This window comes from Leopardus geoffroyi, chromosome C3, assembly GCF_018350155.1.
Source record: "Leopardus geoffroyi isolate Oge1 chromosome C3, O.geoffroyi_Oge1_pat1.0, whole genome shotgun sequence".
NCBI classification, from domain to species: Eukaryota; Metazoa; Chordata; class Mammalia; order Carnivora; family Felidae; genus Leopardus; species Leopardus geoffroyi.
The window spans coordinates 65,849,644-65,876,496 of NC_059338.1; the positions used below are offsets into that span (position 1 = coordinate 65,849,644).

The following is a 26,853-nucleotide window of genomic DNA, read 5'->3' on the forward strand; positions in this document are numbered from 1 at the left end:
TGGGTTGTTGCTTTTCAGAACTCTTAAATGATAAATCAGAAGCATCAGGTTCCAAATTTGCTATACAAAACCACTCAGAAACTGGAAAGATGACTGACTCTTAATATTATTTAAAATTGCTTGGGAGGGACCATGTTATGTTTAGATGTATATATTATTTTAAAAAAATTTTTTACACATTTATTTACTTTTGAGAGACAGAGTATGAGCAGGGGAGGGGCAGAGAGAGAGGGAGACACAGAATCCAAAGCAGGCTCCAGGTTCTGAGTTGTCAGCACAGAGCCCGATGCAGGGCTTGAACCCATGAACTGTGAGATCATGACCTGAGCTGAAGTCAGATGCTTAACAGACTGAGCCACCCAGGCACCCCTAGATGTATTTTAGAAACAGAAGCTCAGAATCCCTGGGCCTTCCATCTTATCTTGCAACTCAATAAATTCTTTTGGTGGTTTCTCTCATATGAAAACAGTAAAAGAAATTTAAGGAGAACTGGAAGATGTTAAGAGGTTCATGATGTATGGAGTACAGGTTTTTATACCATAAGTAATAAGGAAATCCTGGGTAGGATCTTGAAACCATCTTTCTCCAAGTCTCGGAGATTTGATGTTCCCAATGAAAATTCTTACTAAATTTACAATCAGTTTCATCATGAATCTAAATTAGATTTTTTTTTTTTTAATTTTTTTTTTCAACGTTTATTTATTTTTTTTTTGGGACAGAGAGAGACAGAGCATGAACGGGGGAGGGGCAGAGAGAGAGGGAGACACAGAATCGGAAACAGGCTCCAGGCTCTGAGCCATCAGCCCAGAGCCCGACGCGGGGCTCGAACTCACGGACCGCGAGATCGTGACCTGGCTGAAGTCGGACGCTTAACCGGCTGCGCCACCCAGGCGCCCCTAAATTAGATTTTTAAAATACAAAAAAAGCAATGCTTTCTCACCCTAGTTTTTCCCTTTCATATCCTTGTGCTTTTTATTTTTGAGAGAGAGAGAGAGAGAAAGAGAGAGAGAGAGAGAATGCTTGTGAGCGGGGGAGGGGCAGAGGATCTGAAGCAGGCTCAGGGCTGACAGCAGAAAGCCTGATACAGGGCTCAAAACCATGAACCATGAACTGTGAGAGCCGAAGTTGGATGTCTACCCAACTGAGCCACCCAGGCGCCCATCATATCCTCACTTCTAATGAGCAGATAAAATCCAAGGAGAGCACAGAATGTGCCTCAATTCCCCATAAACCTTAATTGAAATTTTAACACGCTGTTTTATTAGGAAGAGGTAAATTAAGTAGTAGCTATAAATGTTTAATACAGAACTACCCAGCAGTTTTAGTAATAAACAAAATGAACCTGGTTATTAACCAACACTTACTGGATTATTTTTTAAAGTGTATTTCATGTCTCACCAGGTAACTAGGATTCCTCTTTCAAGCCTTAGAATGGTGCCAGTAATATACTAATAGGACATGGAACTTAAAACACCCCTTCCTTCTAGTCCAGGCATGGCGTGGAGGTCACCAACTGGTCATCACTCGAGCATTGTGCTAATTTTTAGTCGTTAGAAGATCCCCATGTTGAAATGGGATGCTATTGATGAGTGCTACTGAGATAGTATTTATATAAAGGAAACTGATTGGCTTCAGGCATTTGCTTGGCTTTGGACACGTATATGGCTTCAGGTATGGCTGGAGCCAGGGGGCTCGAATGTTATCAAAGTGATGTCTCCTAATTCCATGTGTTAGCTCTGCTTTTTGTACGCTGACTTCATTCTCCAGGTTTTCCTCCCTGTAGGAGTACACTTTGGTAATACAATATCACATAATTATAGAATATCACAGATAAAAAGGCCACAAAGTCCAATCTTTTTCATTTTACACATGCAAAACCAAGGGCCAGATGATTAACCTGTTAAATGCCATTCTACAATTTAGTGATGAGAATGGTAATTACTCCACAATAACAGAATATTTTTAAAAATTCTAATACAGAACATACCTGTTTTGGTCCCAATCACCTTCTGAATTTACACTGACTGGATTCTTACATATTCTAGAGAAAAACACCTATTTCCTTATTGGAAAGTTATCAATATTCCAAAAATAAACACACACACACACACAAATCCTTAAATACGACTGAGAGTCTCCTCTTGTAATAACTCAAGCTCTTACCTCCTCTACTGGTCTTTAGCCACCATGACCTTACCCAGAGATAACTGTATGGACAACTATTTTACTCTTCTAATAAAAACTTTCCTTCAGAGACACCAGGCCATGCTCCTAATATTCCATGTGAACATTCTGTTAAACTCATAACGTTTGGGGGATTCAAATGAACCAGAAGACCAACCATGAGGTCCTTTGACAAAGTGTGTGTTTAACCCTGAATTACCTGGTACTAGGCCTTGCCATCACCAGGAATCACTCCACCTTCAGTATCTTATTCTTGCCCTATTATTATTTTAATGTTCATTTATTTTTGAGAGAGACAGAGCTCAAGCATGGGAGGGGCAGAGAGGGAGACACAGTACCCAAAACAGGCTCCAGTCTCCGAGCTCTCAGCACAGAGCCTGACGCAGGGCTAGAACTCACAAACCTCGAGATCATGACTTGAGCTGAAGTCAGACATTTAACTGAATGAGCCACCCAGGTGCCCCTATTATTATTTTTAATGTTTGTTTTTGAGAGAGCAAGCGAGTGTGAGCGGGGGAGGGGCAGAGAGAGGGGAAGAAAGAAAATTTGAAGCAGGCTCCACGCTGTCAGTGCAAAGCCTGACGCAGGGCTCAAACCCACAAACCACAAGATCATGACCTGAGCTGAATGAGCTGAAGTCGGACATCCAACTAAAAGCCACCCAGGCGCCCCTGGTATCTGAATATTAGAGTTTAGTTATGAAGCTTCAGGAGGAATTTAGGCTGAAGGTCTAGCAGTGGAAGACTGAATGGTATGACAGTTTGGCAGATTATACAGTGGCAGGATAGGAATTACAAGAGAAAAAAGAGGATTCGGTTTCCAGCCAGATTGAATTGTAGACCAAAGACAATAGCAGGGAAGAACTGGTTTGGCTGAATGTTATTAAGAACATGCCTTGCAAATAGTTACTTAGTAACTCAGGTATTAAGAAGTATCATATTAAGAAGTATCATAATAGCAAACAGATCTGAGATTTGATGTCTCCATTAAAACCTAGTGGCTTCTTCAATCAAAGATCTAAGAAAATATTCTTAATTTCATTTAGTTTCATGTAAAGGTCTAACTTCAAATGAACTTTCTTGATAGAACAAAAATTCAAGCGACTTTTGAATAGCAGAGTGAATTACTCACCGAAAGCACATTGTACATAACAGTTTAAAATGAAAAGCTTAGGGTCAATTTAATGTATCATTAGATAGAGACTAAAAAAAAAAAATCACAAAATCTTATTACTTAAAATATTTTAATTTCTAAAAAAGTTTAAAGCATATTAAAATTGAAATAACTTCATTGTACAGCACTTGATAATATAATTCAACAATTTGCAAAGTAAAACCACTTAAATCATTTTAATTTACTTTCTAAGCTTAATAATGTACAGTCTTTTGCCCTCCAAGAGGAAGCAAAAGATCAACAGTGTTAGTGGAATATTTAAATTAATACAAGGTAAGATAGGGGCGCCTGGGTGGCTCAGTCGGTTGGGCATCTGACTTCAGCTCAGGTCATGATCTTGCAGTCTGTGAGTTCAAGCCCCATGTCAGGCCCTGTGCTGACAGCTCAGAGCCTAGAGCCTGCTTCAGATTCTTCTCCATCTCTCTCCACCCCTCCCTCACTCTCAGTGTGTCTCTCTCTCAAAAATAAAATAAAAACATAAAAAAAAAATTTTTTTTTTAAATACAAGGTAAGATATTTGGCCAAAGGGATTTTTTTTTTTCAGTAAGCTCTACACCCAACGTGGGGATTCAACTCACAATCCTGAGATCAAGTCACACATTCTACTGACTAGGCCAGCCAGGCACCCTTGGCCAAAAGGATTTTTAAAACTAAATTTCATCTGGCAATACCCTACATCTACCAGTATACCTACAGGAGATAGAATTTAAAACAAAACAAATGCAATCTGATCAAATCCACAAGTAATACGGTGTTCATTTTATTTTTTGTGAATAAAATAGCAGTCGTTGTTTCATCCAATATACTGAAGGTATCAACTTCAGAAGAAATTATCTGCCCACTCTGCCAAACAAGAGCAGTTATCTTCTGCTAAAAGCCTGCAAGCTTTACAAACCCAGTTCTCTTCCACTGGTGCCATAATTTCCAAATAAATAAGCAGGTCTCGCCAGTATGTGGGCAATCCAGTTCCCTACAAGATTATGTCTTCTATGCAGTCATCAAAGAGCCACCTACAAGATTCTCTGAAAGACTCTATAGTTTCAAAAAGCAGTTTAAAGTCTTCGGGGTACAGATCTGTTATTTTCATGTCTCCATCTTTCTCTATTTCCTTCAGTATAGCTACTGCATTAACTGGACTCAATGACCTGCAAAAGAAATACAAAGTAAGTCTGCTTAATTCCATCTTAGAACTGCAATTAACATTGGTAGAGATGGCTTCTACGCCCAATTTAAAATGCTTAACTTACGATATATAATCAATCTTGTTTGGTTTAAGAGCTTGCGTATAATGTACAGCTTTTACAATTATTTCTAAAGTTTCATGGCTTACCTGTAACAAAAAGAGCAGATTTTGGCCATCACGTGTTCTCATCAATTCTTACCAAAAAATCCAGTTTCACACTGCCCTTCAAAAAAATTCTTCCGCCTACCTCTTTCATCTCTTAGTTGTCTTTGCAAAAACATCCATAACATTTAGGTCCGGTAATAGTTCAAGAAGTACAAAGAGCAGAAACTGCTGTCCAACAGTTTTCAAACAGGGAATAGTTTTCACCTTTTTATGTGAAAATTACTAACGAATAAATTTTAAAGCAGAAAACTGCCTTATATATTAGCCTAGCAAGAAATCATCACTGAGCCTATGACAATAACAAGTAAATATTTATAATAAAATATTTTGGTGGAAAAATTTTCCAATACTTTTTGATTTTGGACAGAATTCTGGTCACAGGTGTAAACATGCTTTCAATTCAGAGGTTGCCAAGGGATTTTAACGTTTTGCAACACATTTACCATATTTATTGCTTATTTTCCTATATTCCTGATATTTTTATTCAAAATAGTCACTACCACAAGGTGATAAGATGAAAAGGGTAGATTACTTTTACTGGTCTGATGCCACTTTTAACATTTATTTTTACACAAATATTGTTCAACCAACAGCTCATTCAGAGTCTCACCTATTCTCTGACAATACTTTGAATGACTATGGGCTGCTGATTCCAAGGTGCAACACATAACTTATAAAATTGTACACATCAACCCATGTAAAAGTTATAAGGATACCAAGTAGGTAGTAACAGCTAGAATGTTAATAAAGCTTTAGGTAGAAACATGAAGTTGGGTCCAGGACAAGAGGACTAGAGGACTTTGGTTGGGAAGTAAAACCACTAAGGAGAGACAATGACAAAAGGTAGATGGTGGGTACACCAGAAATGATGCTGCCTCCATCCCAGTCACCAGCAAGGAGTTCGTTCTTTTTATTAAGAAAAAGGCTTTTTTAATGTTTATTCATTTTTGAGAGAAGAGATGAGTGGGGGACGGGCAGAGAGGGAGACACAGAATCTGAAGCAGGCTCCAGCCCAGAGCCCGATGAGGGGAGATGAACTCTGGGAGATCATGACCTTAGTCGAAATCGGACACTCAACTGACTGAGCCACCCAGGTCCCCCTATTTTATTTTTTTAAATGTTTATTTTTGAGAGAGAGCACGCACAGGCGTGGGGTTAAGGGCAGAGAGAGAGAGGAAGACAGAGAGGATCCAAAGTGGGCTCCACGCTAACAGCAGAGAGCCTGATGTGTGGCTCAAACTCACAAACCACGAGGTCATGTCCTCAGCCGAAATTAAGAGTCGGATGCTCAACTGACTGAGCCACTCGTGTGCCCCTCTTATTATTTTTTTAAATGTTTATTAATTTTGATAGAGCGAGTAATCAAGAATGAGCAGGAGAGGGGGAGGGAGGGAGGGAGGGAGAGAGAGAGAGAGAGAGAGAGAGAGAGAATCCCAAGAAGGCTCTGCACTGCCAGCACAGAGCCTGATGCAGGGCCTGAACTCACAAACATGAGATCATGACCTGAGGCAAAACCAAGAGCCGGATGCTCAACCAACTGAGCCACCCAGGCACCTGCCCCATGGAGCCAGTTCTTCCCACAGGTCAATTCTGGGCATATCTCTGACAGAGATAAAACTGGTAGGCATCCCTAGTTGTTTTTCAAAGGAAAAAAAATTAAGCTTAGGAGATTATGTGGGAAATTGAATTTTATTTTTCTTAAAATATGCACCAAGGAAGGGTTTGGAAGATCTGTAGGAGTGAAAACATGGTATCTCACTCTGTTATTCATGATACAGATATAGAAAATGGACCTCTAACATGAAACTCTAATTCTTATATTAAATTGCTACTTTATACTTGCTTTTATTCTTCTTACTTACTGTAAATGGTCCATGAGCGTGGCTTGGCGCTTCATAAAACACTGCTTTAACATGTGAAAAAATATGTCATAATTAACAGATGTTAAATTTTCTGTAAATAAATTCTGAAGAGGAGTCAACTGAATAAAACACATGTTTTGTTTATTTATTTGTTCTAATGTTTCCTGGAGAGAGAAAGAAATAAGTTGTGTTAGCCACAAAATGTTGCCAGAGCGAGACATAGTGAACCTATTCACACAAGCTGCCTGCTAGAAGAGGCAATCTCCAGAGGTGGAGGGCTCCTATGTGCTCTCGCTGTCTGTGTCAAGAATGCAAGGCCCTAACCACTGTTTACTTGGGCAGTTTCTCAGGGGGGTTTGCAGTGAGCCAGCTTGAGGGAGGAGATCATGTCTCTCCAGGACAAAGAAGCGGCTTGCTTAATGTCTGCTAGAAAAGAAGTGGGTTCCCCCAGCCCTGTGTTTCTATGTTGCAATGCAAACCTCTGCATTTACACCATCCAAATGAGCCATGGCACATTACCCCAGAGGACCTGAGGGCAAATACATTCTTTTGTCTGATGCAGGAGTCTGCCCTGGGGTAGTATCCTTTAAAGAGTAACAGGTTATTAACTTGTAAGCAGGGTAAAACCAAATCCCAAACATGACACCAACATGTACTGAACTTTCTATACTGAGCAGATTGTAATGTTAAAAAAATATACTATGGTCCATGGCCTGCCTGGTTTTCATATAGTATGAATCTACAAATGGTTTTTACATTTGGAAAGGATTGTTTAAAAAAAAAAAAAAAGAATATGAACATGAAGACTATTATGTGGTCTACAAAGCTTAAAACATTTGCAGATTGGCCCTTTACAGAAAAAGTTGGCCAGCCTGCTCTAGTACACAGTAGTCAGATTAAAATAAAAACTGCACATGCCTTGATGTAAGGTGAAGATGTTTTTTTCTCTAAAGTTATCCCTCACAATGGAGGAAGGTCATCTGTTTAAGTCCTTGGGAAATCTCATGTGTTAGATAGTGATCCCTTATTTACTTATCCATCTATATATACACACATACACGTTTATATTTTTTAATTTTTTAATGTCTTAGTTTAACTTATTTTGAGAGAGAGACAGAAAGAGAGAGAGCATGAGCAGGGGAGGGGCAGACAGAGAAGGAGAGAGAGAATTCCAAGCAGGCTCTGCTCTGTCAGTGCAGAGCCCAATGCAGGGCTCAATCCTATGAACCATGAGATCACAACCTGAGACAAAATCAAGAGTTGGACATGCTTAACCGACTGAACCACTCAGGTGTCCCTTTCTTTTTTATATGTTTTTATTTATTTTTTCATTTTATTTGAGAGAGAGAAGAGCATTTGTGTGGGGAAGGACAGAGGGGCAGAAGGAGACAGAGACAATCTTAAGGAGGCTCCATTCCATGCCCAGCTCGGAGCCCCAACACATGTGAGATCATGACCTAAGACGAAATCAAGAGTTGGACACTTAACTAACTGAGCCACCCACCTCCCCCCACAATTTTTAAATATATATATATATATATTTGTGGAAGACAAATTAGCCTGAAAAAGAAAACTTCAATCAATTCTGGTTTCCAGCTGTGGATGCCTACAGTTGATTGTGGGGGGGAGGGATCAGTGAAATTAAAAACTGCTTACTGGGTGCTATAATGATAAGCTGGGACTAGGGCATCATTAGCATTTAATCCTAAAGTGAAACTTTTGAATTGACTCCAAAAATTATTTTTGAAAATTCAACTACTTTGTTCCAATTTCACTACAAGCACCCCTAATATAAAGTAAATGGAGGATAACTTTAGAACATCACCACTTCGGTTCTTTAGAGAGGGAAAAAAACCAAACACAAGTCCCACCGCCCCAGATAAGAAACAAGACATACTGATTCATCAAACATATGACAAATTCAATCATTATAATTAGTAATATTACAAATTTCTGACTTTTAGTTTATCAAATTAGTTGGACACTAAAATGATCATATTTTCCAAATTTGAGATATACCTTCTATTTCAAGAGAGATAAAAATGAAGTCAAATTCTGTTTCAGCTCTTACTATGCTAACTAGGATCCACGTACAATCAGCTGACAAATACAACTCTTCAAAAATAATGAGAATTGTAAAAAAATGTTTATGATTTATATTGATAGAGACAGCAGGAGAGAGGGCATGCAAGCAGGGAAGGGGCAGAGAGAGAGGGAGAGAGAGAATCCCAACCAAGCAGGGCTTGCACTGTCAGCACAGAGCCCAACACAAGGCTCAATCCCAAGAACCAGAGATCATGACCCAAACTGAAATCAAGAGTCGGACACTTAACCAACTGAGGCACTAGGTGGCTCAGTTGGTTTAGCATCCGACTTCTGCTCAGGTCATGATCTTACAGTTCGTGGGTTCAAGCCCCGCATCGGGCTTGCTGCTGTCAGCACGGAGCCCTATTCAGATCCTCTGTCCCCCTCTTTCTCTGCCCCACTCCACAGTGGTTCCCTCTCTCTTTCTCTCTCAAAAATGAATAAGTTTACTTAAAAATTTTTTTAAGTAAATACAGAATACCAAATGTTCCATTTAGAGGGAAAAAAGGAAGGCTATTTATTAATTCTTACCTTATTCTTCGACTTTTTTGGTCCCCCAACTTGGTTATATACACTGAATGAGGACCAAGGCTCCTTGAGGGAAGATAAACAAAACCAAAACATTTCTTTGAGTTTTCTGCAAAGTGTCCCAGATTATTACTGCCTTTAAACAACAGAACAAATCAAATCTGAGTCATCATTCTAACTGGATTTAAGAAAAACAACTGGGATAGTTAAATCATAAATATCCCTCTTCTGTTTTTTTAGATAAAGAGAAAGAAAATCAAAGGTCTACCCAGATATTGGGAATTCCCTTATCTGGAAAGACTCATCCTTAATACAGTTATGCAAATAGGTCCTTAAGTTATCTCAATAGCTAAGATTTCCACATTAGACTCACAATCAGATTAGGGACCATCACATCAACACTGAGGTTAATGAATGGTCAAAGTCAACATAGGCCTTTGAAAACAAACACTGCAGAACAACCAAAAAGACTCTCCTGAAAGCTAACTTTGCCAGGAGGCCTTTATAAAGAAAGCAGCAGATAGCCTGGATGGTAGAAGAGGCCCAGGTAAAAAGGCAGGCAACAGAATGAGAGATCACTGAGGTAAGAAAGGATTTCAGGGACACCAAGAACTGCAGTACCAAGGTCACCATATACAAGTGCAGGGTCAGTGCTGTGAACGCAAGTGTGAAAAGAGTTCTGCAAATACAGGAACATGACGAGAGCATGACAGATACAAAAGACAAGGAACAGAGATCCAATCTAAGAACCTCACGTATTGGAGAAGGAAAAACAGAATTGGAACAAAAGCTGAAGTCGAATGGGTAACATTCTAACAACTGAGTATGCACACTGACCGGCTTAACGTGTTCCTGGACAAAAGCAGGGAAGGGACTACATTGAGATACACATGGCAAATTTAAAAATGAAACCAACACCTCCCTTGAAGCACAAGGGCCCATCAAATATATAAACATACATCCAATAAAAACTCTAATCCACTAAAATAAAAAAGACAAAGGACAAATTATGGCATGAAAGAAATAGTGGTCATCAGTTTTTTCTTCACTCCGGCCCCTTGCTATGAATAGAGGAGCCACTAGTCCTATGTGGCTATTGAACACTTGAAACATGTCTAGTCTGAATGGAGATGTGTTACGTGTGAAATACACACTGAACTTCAAAGGCCTAGAACATAAAGAATGCAAATTATGTAATAACCAATCGTAACATACTGACTGTACACTGAAATGACAGTATTTTGATCAAGAAGGTTAAATCAAATACATTAAAATTAGTTTCACCTGTTTTTTCCTTTTAATGAATGTTGCTACTATTAAACCTAAAATACGTGGCTCACGTTATATTTTTATTAGACAACTCTGATCTTGCTTAAAGAAATAAACTAAAAAGGGGAATACTCTGTAGTGAGGTTTTGTGGCCATTAAAAACTTACGAAAAATGTCTACTGACAAGAGAAAAAACTTACCATTAACTATTACTAGTAAGTAAGAAATACAAGATACAAAGTAATATAATCTCCACTATGTAAAGAATAAAAACAAAAACTGAGGAAAAAGAAAAGGCTACAAATATGCTACAAATGTCAATATTGACCTCTGGGTGGCAGAATGGTAGTGGTGACTTTTAAAAAATTCTTCTTTCCTTCCTTCCTTTTCTTTCCTGGTCTCACATTTTTACAATAAGCCCACATTATTTTTATGATCTGAGAAAAATATAAATATGTGACAAAAACATAATTATCTTCAATAGCTAGGAAAAAATAAAATTAATTTTTAATTTTTCTCCATTTATTGGTCAAAGAAATGTAGCCTCTTTTTTTTTTTTCTTAGAGAGGGGTGCACATGAGCAAGGGGCAGAGACAGAGAGACAGAGAGGGAGAGGAAGAAGTGGGGCTTGAGCTCACCTGATGCGGGGCTCGAACTCATGAACTGTGAAAACATGACCTGCGCTGATGTCAGATGCTTAACAACTGAGCCACCCAGGCGTCCAAAATGTAGTCTCTTTAAAAACAATGAAGTTCTGGGGCACCTGGGTGGCTCAGTCAGTTAAGCATCGACTTCAGCTCAGGTCATGATCTCACAGTTTGTGAGTTCGAGCCCTGCATCGGGCTCTGTGCTGATGGCTCGGAGCCTGAAGCCTGCTTCAGATTCTGTGTCTCCCTCTCTCTCTGCCCCTCCCCGGCTTATGCTCTCTCTCTGTCTCTCAAAGGTAAATAAATAAACTTAAAAAAAAAAAAAAATGAAGTTCTGTTGCAATCTAGAAGGATTTTACTCACCACATGCAGAAGCTTTATCTCACAAGCTACTTGCCAGAGCACACTTAATGGTTGATACAGGTTATTTTGGGGATCTGCCACCAGTTTCTAATGAAAAGAAAATAAGTTGCACATATACATGACTATGATCAATCAAATTCAAATTTTGATCTTAAAAGTATTATCTTAATAGTATCTGGAAATTGAAGAAAATCAGAATTAAATGCAAAATCTTAACTGTAACACTTCAAGGAAGAGAAGGTCTTTTTAAATTTTCACATTGAAATACATCACCATGTACACTTAAAATATAATGTATGTGGGATTGATTTCCTTTAGTCATCCCTGATAGCCATGCCCCTACCAGGGCAAAATCTCATTAAAGGAAAAAACGAAACAAAAATATCTAATTACACGGAGAACAAGGGTGTTAGAACTATGTATCAGGTAGCCTAGTAAATTCTGAGTCAAGAATTGTCCATGTCCAGGCTGACACTTGAAGGCTGAGCGCTTGGCAGTGAATGAGAGGGCAGCACACAGACCGAGCAAACCACATGTGAAAAGGCCCACAGTAAAAAAAAAAGCATTAGAACATTTCCTAATAGCAAGATGAAATCTGATGAAGCACTTCCCATTTCTCTTCCTTCACGTAGATGATGTACGTACAGCCTCAAGGTCCTGAGTCCCCCACGCTTCTCATGGATAGTCACTATTTCTCTACCGAGTCTTGGGGAGTAAACCACCTTTTCATGTCTTGCTCCACCATCCTGACCCATAACTCTTATAGACCAGTAAGCATCTTGTGTTACAATGGGTTAAAAGATTTTTTTTACTCTCATTTTTATTATTTTTTAATATAATTTATTGTCAAACTGGCTTACATACAACACCCATTGCTCATCCCAACAGGCGCCCTCCTCAATGCCCATCACCCACTTTCCTCTCTTCCCCACCACCCCCATCCACCCTCGGTTTGTTCTCTGTATTTAAGAGTCTCTTGCGGTTTCCCTCCCTCCCTCTCTGTTTGTAACTATTTTTTCCCCTTCCCTTTCCCCATGGTCTTCTGGTAAGTTTCTCAAGATCCACATATGAGCAAAAACATACGATACCTGTCCTTCTCTGACTGACTTATTTCACTCAGCATAATACCTACAATGAATTAAAAGATTAATAACCTGAAGCATTCTGAGCAGAAAAGAAACATTACTCTCAAGACACTATTAAGAACTTCAGAAGGCCCTTGAATTTCAGAGAACAGAGTTGAAAAACCCTAAGTATTCCTGTTAGAATACATGAATTCAGCAAAGTTGCAGGATATAAAAACAACACACAAAGGTCAGTCGTATTTCTATGTTAACGATGAACAATCTGAAAAGGAAATTAAGAAAACTTCATTTACAACAGCACCAAAAAGAGTAAACTACTTAGGGATCAACTTAACGAAGGAGGTGAAGGATTTGTACACTGAGAACTACAAAACACCTAATGAGAGGGATTAAACACAAGTGGAAAGACAACTTGTGTTCACAGATCGGAAGACTTATCAATGTTAAGATATCAATGTTACCCACAGTGATCTACGGATTCAGTGCAATCCCTATCAAAATCCCAAGGGTGTTTTTTCCACAGAAACAGAAAAACCAGTCCTGAGATTCATATGGAATCTCGAGGGACACTGAATAGCCTAAGGTAATAAAATAAGAGAGCCCAGAAACAGACCCTAATGTGTATGGTTTAATGATGTTTTGACAAGGGCCTCAAGGTCATTCATCGGGGAAAGCACAGTGTTTTCAACAAAAGATGCTGGGAAAACTGAATACCCGCATGCACAAGAATGAAGTTGGACCCTTACCCAACACCATATAAAAAAGTAACGCAAAATGGATCAAAGACCTGAATGTAAGAACTGAAACTTACAAAACTCTTAGAACATAAGAAAAAAGCTTCCTGACATTGGATTTGACAGTGATTCCTCAGCTATGACACCAAAGGCACAGACAGAAAGAAGAAAAAAATAGACAAACCGGCCTTCATCACAATAAAAAACTTCGGGAATCAATGTGCAGAATCAACAGTGTACAACGACACCCCACAGATGGGGAGAAAACGCCTGCAGGTATTTCATGTATCCGAACAGGGATTTATCACGAGAATATATAAATAACTCCTAAAGCTCAACAACAACAACAACAACCCCCCCAAAACGGCAAAGGACCTTAGCAGACATTCCTAACACAAACGGTCTACGAGCACCTAAAAAGATGTTCAACATCACTAAGCAAATCAAAAGCACAATGAGACACTACCTCACCTCATTACAATCTGAACAGGGATTTATCACGAGAATATATAAATAACTCCTAAAGCTCAACAACAACAACAACAACAACAACAACCCCCCCAAAATGGCAAAGGACCTTAGCAGACATTCCTAACACAAACGGTCTACGAGCACCTAAAAAGATGTTCAACATCACTAATCAAATCAAAAGCACAATGAGACACTACCTCACCTCATTACAATGGGTATCATAAACAGAAAACAAACGTTGAGAGACAACGGAGAAACTGGAATTCCTGTGCACTGCTGGTGGGAACGTAAAACAGTGCAGCTGCTGTGGAAAACGGGAGGGTGGCTCCCCCAGAGTTGAAAAATTGCCGCACGATCCAGCAATGCCACCCCTGGGTATACAGCCAAAAGTACTGCAAGCAGACCCTGGAAGACAGACTTGCAACCAAAGCTCACGGCAGCATCATTTACGATAACCAAAAGTGGGAGTGACCCAAACATTCGCTGACAGATGAACGAATAAACAAAAGGCGGGGCGCGTGTATGTCCATATATGATATACAATGGAGTATTTCTCGGCCTTAAAAAGAAAATGAGGGGCGCCTGGGTGGCGCAGTCGGTTAAGCGTCCGACTTCAGCCAGGTCACGATCTCGCGGTCCGTGAGTTCGAGCCCCGCGTCGGGCTCTGGGCTGATGGCTCAGAGCCTGGAGCCTGTTTCCGATTCTGTGTCTCCCTCTCTCTCTGCCCCTCCCCCGTTCATGCTCTGTCTCTCTCTGTCCCAAAAATAAATAAACATTGGAAAAAAAAAAAAAAAAAAAAGAAAATGAAATTCTGACACGCTACAGCTTGGAAGAACTCCAAAGGCATCACAGTAAGTGAAGTCGGACACTAAACGCGCTACTCTATCATTCCACTTACACGAAGAACCTAGAATAGTCAAATTCATGGACTATTCTGTGAATGGTCATAGAAGTAGAACACTGTTTGCCAGAGACTCGGGAAGGGGGAGGTGGGGAGTTGATGTTTAATTCGGTATGGGATGATGAACAACTTCTGAGAAGAAACAGATGGTGGTTAATGGCTGGACCACAACGTGAACAGACTTAATGCCACTGAACTCGACGCTTTTAAACTTAAAATGATAAATGTTATATCTTGTATGTTTAACCACAAAAAAAAAAAAAAAAGACTTAAAAAAAATAGAACCTAAAGACCGCGCTACAGAAATTTAAAAACAATCTCAACACTCTCAAGTGTCATGAGCTCAAATTAAAGTCACACAGATTAAGACTACACAGACAAAAATCACAGGACTCTTTCAAAACAAAAGCTACTCAGTGACTTGTTAATAACCTACCTCGTATTCCTTCTCAGCAATAAACATATTTAGCTGTACTCGTCCATAACTGTATATAGAAGTAGAAGAATACAGGTCATACAAAAGTTTCCAAAGTATCTTTTTCTCATTTTTAGCTGGGAAGATTCCAACTACTCTTAATGGGTTATCTGTTAAGAACACAAGCAAAAATATTTGAATAAATTGTTTAAACTTCTTCCAAAGATCATATTTTATTGAGTCAAACCAAGTTAACAAACTATCATTTCAATTACAACTCAGGTACGGCATCTTTCCTCGATAGGGAACTTGGCCTCTGCAGAATGGCTCTAAGTGTGTCCATGTGAGTGGAAAGCCATAGTCAACACAAACTATACCATCTGGACAGTACACGGATCTCTTTAACAGACAAGGTGTACTGCTAGAGATAGGTGGCAAATTATAAGGCATTTGAGACAGTGAATGACAAAATTACCTTCTGACCAAGGAAGTGCTTCTATTCCCAAATTCTGAAAAAGTGTTTCTGAAAGCATAATGGGAGGTTTTACTATTCCAGAATTTCTAGGATCCAGTTTAAAGAAGTCACAGTGGACCACTTCTAGTTTTCTATTCACCTTTTTTCGCAGCGACTAAAGAGAGACAGAGAGACATGTTTAAGATTTTCAGTGATATGCAAACTCAGTAACAATTCAAAGATCTACCTCAAAAAATTTACCCTAAAAATTAACATAATTAAGAGAAATTAAATAATGCCAGAAAAGTGATGAACACACAATATTACTAAGAAAAAGCCCCCAACACAAAAATCTTTCAAGAAACTCTTACTCATCCTTTTTTCTTTTTAAAATTTTTTAACGTTTACTTATTTTTGAGAAAGAGAGAGAGAAAGAGAGAGAAAAAGAGACAGCACGTGAGCCGGTGAGGGGCAGAGAGAGGGAGACACAGAATCCGAAGCAGGCCCCAGGCTCTGAGCTGTCAGCACAGAGCCCGACGCGGGGCTCAAACCCACCAACTGTGAGATCATGACCTAAGCAGAGTTGGGCGCTTAACCGACTGAGCCACCCAGGTGCCCCTCGTGCTTTTTTCTCTAATCTGAAGTTACAAAAAAATCAAAGAGGGCACTACGATGTGCTATATATAACGAGGTTCTCATGCACAGAAAATTCTGTTGATATATACCAAAGTTTCAAGAATGTGCAATTTAAAGTTACAAAACAAAAAACCTAACTATTTTTAAGTGCTTGATTACAACCTCTAAATATTATTTAAATCTAGTAAATTCTAATGATCATTTTCGAGGGGACCCTTGAGAATGACAGAAGCAACAGCCTGGGTGGAAACCATTTACTTTTGCTCGTGTTAGTCCTGAGACACCTGTTAGGCGGTCCAAGTGGAGATGTCAGGCAGAAAGTTGTAGGCCTGACGGGGGGGGGGGGGCGGTCAGTGGAATGGTCCAGGCTAATGACATAAAGTGGTGAGAACTGGCTTGTTGAAGGTTATGAACCCAGGGGTGCAGAGGAGACCCCCTAGGGAGAATCACAGGAGACTAGGCCTGAGGATGGAGTATCTAACCTAATGTGAGGAAGAAAACCAGAAGAGTGTGGTGTTAGGCCAGCTAGAGAAAAAGAACACTCACTGGATGGATATCTTACAAACAGATCATCTTGAAAGTCCTACAAATTGTTCTATATATATAGCAATAAAGTAACCTCACAAGTTACTCAAGCGTCGTATTTTAATCTTTGTAACTAAGAAAATCTAATGAATTTTGGTTTGATAGGAATGTAAGAATGCACACTTTAAGACTTTGTTCCCGGGGCGCCTGGGGGGCTCAGTCAGTTAAGCGTGCAACTTTGGCTTAGGTCATGATCTAGCTGTTTGTGAGTTCGAGCCCTGCATTGGGCTCTGTGCTGACAGCTCGGAGCCTGGAGCCTGCTTTGGATTCTTCGTCCTCCTCTCTCTGCCCCTCCCCACCCCCAGGTCTGTGAGGGGAAAGTCTCTCTCAAAAATAAACAAACAAAAAAGACCTTGCTCCATTCGTACTTTGAAAGTACATGTTGGTTTTTGCATCTATCGCTTACCATGCAATAATGGTAATGACAATAACAGCCAAAACGCCAAAATAACTTAGTTCCACAGTAATAGTGAAATCACCTTTTAAAATTGAACTTGGTCACATTTAGGATTCAAAGACAGGAAGCAGTTTGTCTTATTTCAATTGCAACAAGATTCTTTACAAGTAGGTATTACTGTCTCTATTTTCCGTAAGAGAAAAGGAAAAACCAAAGTCAAACAGGTTAAATTACTTAATTGCCAGAGAGTCTTAAAGGTAGCGAGGGCTAGAGCTGACATTCAGGCTGATCTGAAAAGACTGTTCTGTCTCTGCTGAAATACCATACAGCTTACCACAGAAGCTATCTCTTCAGCTGAACATGTACAGCTATTTCTGCAACAACAGTTTCCATTTTCAGCAGGCATATATTATGATTTATTATCATAGGCTACAATTTGAAAACTATCTCTAGCACATCCAGACAGGAAAACAAACTGTTCCCACTCGAAACACTGTTAATGTGGAGTCTTGGGAATTTATGAGAGAGGGTGGGGGTTCTAAAGTTAGATAAAAATCCTAAGCCTTCATCATCTTTGAAAAATCTTTTCAGTGTTTAGAAACAAACTCTGGGGGGCTAGAAGCAATGTCTGCTAAGAGCACCACTTTAAAGCTGGGATTTAGGGCCACAAAACTTCTATTTAAATGGTTCCTTCTCGTTTATTCTGGCAGATAGATGAATTCACACAAAACCTTATTTGAATGGTTTTTCACTCCATCGTAATGATGGTTAATAAGAGTGAAAGAACAGGTACTAAGGGCTGAGCTCAAGTTAGTGTTGAGCAGAGAGGGGGAAAGAGGAGTCAGAAAGAAAATAAAAGCCTGAACTGGAACGTGAACTAGTTCTAATCAAAGACTGGATTTAGTCAGAGACGGATTTTGTGCTTACATTGTAGTTTCAGGAAACTTTATGACTAATATTCCTGTAAGAAATACTGTATGTCATGACCTTTCTAGCCCCCAACCTTCCATCTTTCACTCAATCATTGTTTTCAAATGAACACTTTCCTTGGTCGTACAAAAAAGCAACTATTGTGTTATAGGATAAGAAAGTAAATAAAAAGACATTTTAATGCCATCTTAATTATTTTGTGAACATGCAGATCACTCTTCAAAAGTCAGCCTTTTATAAAGGATCAAAATAAAAGTTTTCAATTCCCAAAGTGAAACTGAAATTACAGGTGGCTATGTTTACTAAATCACACTTCATGATCTTGTTATTTATTTATTTATTTATTTATTTATTTATTTATTTATTTATTTGGTGGGGGGTAGAGAGGGGGAGAAAGAGAATCCCAGGCAGGCTCCACACTGTCAGTGCAGAGCCTGATATGGGGCTCAAACTCACGAACCCACACTTCATGATCTTCAGTCTTTTAATAATCTTGTCTTTTAAACTCTTCATGGTTTTGGAATTCCATTAGATTCAGCATCAATTCAATAACCTGGAAAACCCTGATTTCTTTTCAAAGCAATCAGTTGTACAGTAACAACCATCTAACATGCATAGTTGTACTAAAAAATTAAGAAAAAAAGGATTTGGTACATTTTCATAATTTTTTGTCATCCTGCACTTTTAAATCATTCCATTTCACATGGTTTCCGGAATTTAGCACAGAGAGGTATAAGGTTCCTAAACTGAATCCAGAGACTTGAGGAGGGAGGGGAAAGAGAAGGAAGGAGGCTGGCAGTGAGGTAAGGAATGTCCACTCCACTGTTTTGTGAAGGGATCTGCTATACAAGGAAGCAGAATTCACTGAAAAATCCATTTGGATAATGCTTTCACTGCATGCAATTGTATCTGACTATACCACACCTTCCTTGCCTCTGAAGCCCTAAATCCAGAGTTAACAAGAGTCCCGTTGATCTAATCGTAGCATTCCAATTAGATTCTAAGTTCACAGAAAGCAGAGGCACGGGATACCCTACTAGAGATGAGGAAAGAACCCTGGAGATACCAGTTATACACTTTGTTCAGTCCCCCATCTAGTCTGTAGCAGAGGTACACCCAGAGAATAAATCTCAGGACTCCAATCGTTTAGTCATTCAATGAGCATAGACACCGTGATATTATCACTTACTGATACTTACTATACTATGCTCTAGTCACCGGGGATAACAATGTATGTACAGCACAGCCCCTAAAAGTGAGTCTAAAAAAATAAATTGTGTGCTTGTTACTTTCCTAAATACTCAAAGATAACTGACTGAGCAATACATTTTTTTTTTTTTTTTAGAATCTAAAAATATACCTGCAAATGTGGAAGAAAAGTTCTGTTACACTCAAGGGCAATCACTTTGGCCTGGCTTTCAAGTAATGCTTGGGTCAGGATTCCAGGACCTAGTATATTAACAGAACAAAACGTTCATTTGCAAAAGAAACAATTTCTTTCAATATCATTTACTAAAGTAGATATTTTACCTGTATTATCTAATTTTGATTCCCACATCCCCAAAGTAGATATTACACTTTTTATTTACATGTAAGGAAACTGGGGATTAGATAACATCATTTGCCTCAACACAGCTGATAAGCAGTGCTGCTGGACTTTGAATCCGTTTTGTCAAAGCCGGAAAAGCCTCTCAATCACAAAGCTTTACTATGTCTTGGAAAAACAAACAAGAAAAGGTGCCTTTAGCGTACCAATTATTCATGGACTACCCAGATACCCTAACCACGAAAGATACTGTAAAACCTAAACAAAACAGACCCACGACAGAAAGTGCTACTTTAAACAAGTATTTTTCAGGAGCGACTGGCTGGCTCACTCAGAAAACTGTGAGACTCTTGATCTCAGAGTTCGAGCCCCACGCCGGGTGTGGAGATTACGTACATAAATAAACTTTAAATCTTATGTTCTGACATCCTGCTATGGTCTCTAGGACACCTATACAAAGGTCAGATAAAAGTTCTGGGCGGGGGGCGCTTGCAAATATTTTGAGAAGATGGTAAAAGCTAAGAGCAGGTATTACCAAATGTGTGTAAAGTGCAAATTGCTGCAGAAATATTTCATGGTGTCATGATTACCACAGTCCCTACAAGCTGCTTCAAGGGGCCAGGTCTTAAACAGCATCGCGTGGGCAACCAGTACAATAGGCACTAGTCACGAACGTTCAAGAAAACGCAGTCCAGGACGGACTCACCTGGATTGCACTCCAGGAAGAGCTGGTGACAGTTTCTGTTCTCTTTCTGCAGTATCTGCACCAAGGTCGTGGCGAGTTTCGGATTGGTTATGTAACTCCGGGGCTCTGAGCGGTTCTTGGGCAGCCACGAGGGCGAGTCTCTGAAACCCTGGCTGGGCGACAGCTGCGGGTGGAGGTCGGACAAGGCACGGCGGTTCCGCGCCCGGACGCTCTTCCACCTCGCCGCTCCGGACCCCAAAACGCAAAAGCGACCAGCGCCGGCCAAGGATGACAGCATCAGCCGCGGGACCGACATCCTCGCCCTCTAACGTCTGTCCCAATGTCGCCCGGGGTCGTCACATCGTCAACGAACTCCGTACAGGACACCCCACGTGCCACATCTGCCTACCACCCTACTAGGGCGGGTGGTACTAGACACTACAAACCGCGCATGCGAACGCTCCCTTCTTCTTGCCACTTCCCTCACTTCCGCTTCCGTCCGGGTGCAGTCGCCGGAGGATTGTGAGTGGACGGACGTGGAGAGAGACGGACCATCCGGGTTGTGTCTGGACCTGTTACTCTATGGTTGTCCCTGCGCTTCCTCTCTAGCCGCTCGCGCTCTATGCTCCGCGGTCGCGGGCTGCCCGCCGCCCGCCGGCCCGCCGGGAAGGGTGCGCAGAGAGAGGCGGGGCGGGAAGGCAGAAGGTGTCTCCACCGGAGCGGCGGGAGACCCGAGCAGGCTCTGTGACAGCGCTTCGGCCGCCATGTCAGCGAGCGGGGCTGGAGACAGACCCGGCGCGCAGCCGTAGCCCTCCGGTCGCCTCCGACTCCCAGGTGAGGAGAGGGAGAGGGAGAGCGGTGCGGGGCAGCGGCCGGCTCGCGGCCGGGGTGGAAAGCCCCCGGGACCCCGCGCGCCTCCCCCGCGCTGTGCGCCGCGCGCCGCCTCTGCGCTCCCGGGGAGGTGTAGCCCCGCGCCCCCTGCGCCCGCCGGCGCGCCTCCCGTCCCCCCGGCCCGGGTGTCCGCGCCTCCTCCCCGCGGCAGCAGCCCACGGCCCCGGCTCTGGCTCTGCGCCCTCGGGGGTGGCCCCGCTTTGCCTTCGTACCTGCGCCCCCGCCTCCACCGAGCGCCGCCGAGTGTCTCCCTGCCGTACCTCGTTCTGGGCCGGTATTGACCTTAATGTTCGTTTGTAACTCGCGTGTTGATAAGATTTAAAGTTAAGGTTATAAAAAAATTACAGTTTGAAAGCTTTAAATCCCCTTCTAGGCTTAGAAAGGTTGCGACCTTAGGATGCTTATTTTGATCCCTCCGTAAACTTATTCAGATACGTGCCGCGGAATGCAATTTTGAAGACCAATTCCAAGGACTCTAAAAATAGGATGCTCTAATGGAAATTTTGGCAGTCTTTTTACCTCTTGGGCAGTGTTAGAAGACTCGATTCTTTGAGAGTGATTTCAGTGTTTAAGGATTATGCTCAGAAAGAGATTGGCCCGTCACTCTTTACACCAGGACAGGAAACCGCATCCAATCAACACCCTGTGAAAATATGTTCAATCCTTTCTGCTTACTGTGCTCGCGGCGTAATTGAGCTTGGTATTTAAATGCACAAGAAAAAGGTTTCTGAGGAATCTGTCACCTGGCGAATTGAAGTCTGAGGATTATACCCAGCTGATGAATCTCAAAATGGATAAAGAAATTGACAAGCAAATATGCCCCCCCCTCCTTTTTTTGGATGATAAATTTGCTAAGACACTATAGAAAATATCTGATCAGCTGTTGTGGAAGCCGTGGGGACTCGTTGATCTAAATTTCCTCAAATTCATTTTTTGTATGGACAGTTTTCTAGAAGTGATTCTTGCATGCTCTGAACACCGAAGGAAGCTTTCCCCACGATTCTTTAATGAGCTGTCACCTCCTCTATCCTTTTAAAGATATTTTCATAGATTCCGAAATACACTGGATTTTTTTCCTTAAAAGTCCCGGAGGCCTGAATATTTTTAAATCAAATAAAGAAGAAAGATGTCATGATAGAGGAAGAAATGGTTCACTTCTAGAAATTGATTTTGAATTTTTCGTGTTTAAAATACACTTAAAAAATTGTGGTACAAAATATTTAAAATAGGTTTTCTTATTTCATAAGATTTGTGGAACAAAGGTAGCCTGCTCAGCCCTAGAGAAGCTGATGTTTCTTATTTTGCTTTTGAGTCGTTTTGGGTTTTGGGGATTTTTTTGTTTGTTTGTTTGTTTGTTTGTTTTGGACAGGAGCATGAGGTTATGATAATTATTTCCCTTTTTATAATGCTAATGGTTGTGTGTGGTTGAAGGTGCTTCAATAATAAAGACACAATCTTACACATTTTATTTTTCTGAGGCCCTAGGTACTGGAAAGGAAATAAATGTTAATTTCCCTTTAAAGGTGTGCCTTACAATCAGCATTCAGATCTACTTTATTAGAAAAACATGATTTGCTTATTTCCCATCATAGTTTCTTCAGAGGTGTGGTTTTTGCGTCCTGTGCTATTTTTTCCCCTTTGAAGTAATCTTTCCTTAAAATGGTGTCAGGGCAAAATGATTCTATTTTTATACTCTTCTTAAGTTATTTTTGATAATATCAACTGATCGAGAAAATAACTGCTTTTTCTTTTGGCTTTTAACTGGCAGTTGTAATTGGGAAATGTCCAGTGATGGATACTCCTGTTTGCTATCAGCACAAAGTCTGTAGGTCTGTGAACAGTGCTGGAAGGAACGGCAGGTCTGTGACAATCCAGCTGTAATGCAAGCCACATAAGCAATGTAAAGTTTTCTAGTCTCATTCACAAGGTAAAGAAACAAGTGAAATTAACTTTAATATATTTTACTTAAACCATACAGTTTCAAATGGAATGTTTGGAAAATTGAGAATGAGATATTTTACATCCTTCCGTAGTAAATCTACAAAAGCTGGTGTTGATACTTAGAGTACATGTGAGGTCAGACTACCCACATTTCAAGCACTCAGTAGCCACATGTACCTGGCAAATGGCTAGGATCTTATTGGGCAGCTCGTAGCGACAGTATTGCTACATGATTTTTAGGATGTCTTCCTATCCTGAGAGTCTGGGGTAAATCCAATAGGGTAAGTTTAAAAATCCTTTTCTTAAAGTGCTGTGATAGTCAAACTGAGAAGTTTCTTCCTTCTTTTCTTTTTTTCTTTCTTTCTTTCTTTCTTTTCTTTGCTTTTCTTCTCTTTTCTTTTCTTTTCTTTTCTTCCCCAAACTGAGAAGTTTCTGTGCAGGAAGAAAGTTCCAAGAAGTCTCTTCCTCTTGGAGATGACTGTCTTAACCCTGAGTAGGATAAACAGGTGGACAAGTGCATGTTTGGTGGAGGTTGTAAGATGACTAGGGTGCTCAGTCATTTCCTGGGGTGTCATTGTTACAGTTATTTACATCTGCATGTCAACAATGTGTCAAGATGCTTTGTGACTCTCTGTTTCCTTTACCTGTGTTACTAAGTAGGGAGAGCTTGAATGGGTATAAATGTGCTTCTCCGTATGATGGCATTTCTTGTCAAAGGAAAGAGAAAATCTTTTCAGCAAAATTCAGAAAGAAAGGGTATATTTTTGGTTCAAAAATGCTAGGAGCCTGGTTACGAGCAAACAAGTAACTCATGTATGGTGGTTTAGATAAAGTTAGAAGGAAATACGGCACTTTCGATACAAAACTACGGACATGCTGACTATGTACGAGCTTTAAGTTGTTTTTGCAACAGGGATGGTGATTTGCATGGAACGATCTCTTGTTCAGAGCTATTAAAACTGAAGGATAACCCTGTTGGAAAACTAACCTTATGGCTAACTGACCTCAGTGGGATCAATAGGACCTATCATTGTTCTTCTCTTATATATTCTATTAAACTTCCCCTAATACTACTTTGCACTGTTTACATCTACATTTAATATTAAAATTCATTGTCAAAATTCATCTGAAGCCCTAATTAATATTTGGTGTAATCTAATATAAGAAATATGCCTCCTCCCCAACCCTTATGGTATAAAGAAATCTTAAAGAAATCTTACCCGTTCAGTAAGCAAAATCCCTCTAAAATCTAGTCATTGTAGAGCTGTCACAGTGTTGGCATTGTGTGGAGTATTAAAAGATCAGAGACAGACCTGGGGAATACGTAATGATGGGATGTTGCTTGTTTCCTGAGACATACATAGATGCACATTATAGCAGGAAAATACAGTGTTTTCATTTGTATCTAAATCTAGATGACTGTCTATTGGCACCATTTTCTTTGGATAAGAAAGAATATAGTTCCTACAAATTAGTCTTAGCAGGTTTTTTTAATTTGTGGAAGAATAATTGAGAGTTTGGCAATTTTCATTTTTTAAAAAAGCTCTTAAATGATTTAAGTGGCCTCTCCAAGGATTATATTTTTATTGAGAAATTCTACACTCAGTGTATCTGTGTCTTGATACTGTTGTGAGCATTCTCTCCAGTTTAGGGCCCTGAAGATTCACACAAATACAGGCTTTTCTTTATCTAGGAATCATTCCGTTGGGGGAAATTATATTCCCTTTTACCGAGGGAATACATTTGTTTTTCATGCATTTCAAATGATTTATTTATAGTATTCTTTGAAGAAATGCACCAATAGTCAACTGCATCTCAATAAAATAAAAATAAAAGCCCTGTCCGAGCAATCTAAAAAACAAAAAAATGTAAAACTTCTGAATCTTATGATAGCTTGAGATTTCCTACATTGTTTTAGTCACAGTTGGGAGATTGTGCCAACATGTTTGGAGGTGGAAACTTTTTGCCATCACATCACTCCTCCCTGCCATCTCTTACTACTTCCTGTTTTCCATCATTAGCCATGTGGAAAGGAAAGATAGTACGTGTCTGTCAAAATACTGACACATTAAGTTTAGTTTTCCTTTTGACCGTAGGAGGAATTGCTGGAGCAGTATGTGACAAATATTGTCACCTTTATTGACATTGGCCTTTTGACATTTGAAATGACGGTACCTAAGAGATTTCAGGAATTAGCAATATTTTGTAACTGTCCTGTTAATGCTCCTAATTACTTAGCCTGTTTTTCCTGTAAGACCACTACCTAAGTAATTGCTGTTTTTTTCTGTGTTTGCTGCATCTAGAAAACTCAGTGAATTAAGTGGCTGTGGGTTTCTAATTTGAATGAAGGCACACTAACATTTTAAAGATCTTTTATATTACAGATTTTGAAATAAATAATTTCCTTAAAATATGTAAACTTTATGATAAAGTTAAGAATGATGTTGTTCCTGGGTCACTGGGATGTTGTTCTGGCTCAGTCGGTTAAGCGTCTGACTTCGGCTCAGGTCATGATCTCACAGTCCATGGGTTCGAGCCCCACGTCGGGCTCTGTGCTGCCAGCTCAGAGCCTGGAGCCTGCTTCAGATTCTGTCTCCCTCTCTCTCTGCCCCTCCCCTTCTCACGATCTGTCTCTCTCTGTCTCTCAAAAAAATAGCATTAAAAAAAAAAGAAAAAAGAATGATGTTGTTCCTGGGTATTTGAGAGCATACCACTGACTTTATTTTGTGCATGCATTGCTTTTTCCACTGTTTTTCCCTTCTGCACATATTACCACTGTGCAGCTAAATCTTAAGAGTTTACAGATGAACTGAAAAACATTGCTTATGGTTTTTTTAATGAGAACTTATTTTTGTGAATATGTATTTTATTTCCTGAAGCCCCCTAGTGGAGTTATATCTTCTGTACCTCATGAAACACCAAAGTTTACTTCAGTTTGTTTTTCCCCTGCTGGTGGAGCATGAAAACAGTTTACTTAGGTCTTCAAAGGACTCTTACCCACTAATCTGTGATTTTCTCCCTCAAACTCAGCTCAGATGAAAAGGGAAATGGAAGTTTGTAGAAACTATTCTGATCAGAAAGGAAAAGGCTGTCTGCCCATTTGTGACTTCTTCATCCAGATTCAGTCGGCAGGCTTTATTTTCTTCAACAGCTTATAATCACTTTGTTCCTTTTGCTCCAGTAGTTAAAAAATTGTTGTGGAGTTCTTTGCCATGCTGACAGAATCATACGTAAAGCATCGTGGAAGCAATGTAAAGAGCCAGAATTAGAAAAAAGTTTCTGTGACTTGCTTATTTTAATCATATATGTTTTGTGACTGAGAAGAGAAAAAAATGGTTTGTCTTCTTTGTCTCACATCTGAGCTCAAGCTTAAAAATTGATCGCCTATGTCTTTATCAAGCAAAGCTCATATTTTCACTAGCCAAAGGACGATCTATTTCTTATTCACCCGAAATAAAAGAGCATGTAATCAGGAGGTAGTTTTTACTTATATCAAGTGGCCTCTTATTTAATTATAATTTTGTAGATTTTGATGCCTACAGGCTTTTTGTCCTTTTTTAGCTGTATACCTGGGGATTCCCTAGTGAACTCCAACAGACTTTGACCTTTGTCAAAATGGCTTGCCTTCGCTGACAAGTTCAAAGAGTATACATACCTACATGTGCAAAAAGCTTATAAGCAAAAATTCTGCTCCAGAAGCACTTATCAAGACTGAGGAAACTC

General features: G+C 40.1%; 2 protein-coding genes across 4 annotated transcripts in view; one reads left to right on the top strand and one right to left on the bottom strand.

Moving 5' to 3' along the window:
• Positions 1–4,101: 4,101 nt before the first annotated feature.
• TFB2M (transcription factor B2, mitochondrial) lies at positions 4,102–20,811 on the bottom strand. 2 transcript variants are annotated; one of them, XM_045453204.1, is made up of 8 exons: positions 20,320–20,811; positions 19,428–19,516; positions 15,541–15,694; positions 15,087–15,235; positions 11,460–11,546; positions 9,184–9,246; positions 6,568–6,611; positions 4,102–4,502 (listed from the first exon to the last, which is right to left on the bottom strand). In XM_045453204.1, the coding sequence occupies exons 1-8, from the start codon at positions 20,612–20,614 to the stop codon at positions 4,328–4,330; spliced, it is 1,056 nt and encodes a 351-aa protein (XP_045309160.1). In that variant the 5' UTR covers positions 20,615–20,811; the 3' UTR covers positions 4,102–4,327. The 2 variants fall into 2 exon arrangements, with proteins under 2 accessions (XP_045309160.1, XP_045309159.1); XM_045453203.1 differs by having other exon boundaries at positions 6,568–6,731; positions 20,320–20,780.
• A 211-nt stretch (positions 20,812–21,022) lies between these two features.
• The window catches only part of CNST (consortin, connexin sorting protein), a 115,596-nt gene continuing 109,765 nt past the window's right edge, over positions 21,023–26,853 (top strand). For both annotated transcript variants that reach the window (XM_045453196.1, XM_045453198.1), the window contains exon 1: positions 21,023–21,132. The gene's annotated coding sequence lies outside the window, so the exon portion shown is untranslated. The remainder of the gene's footprint in view (positions 21,133–26,853) is intronic.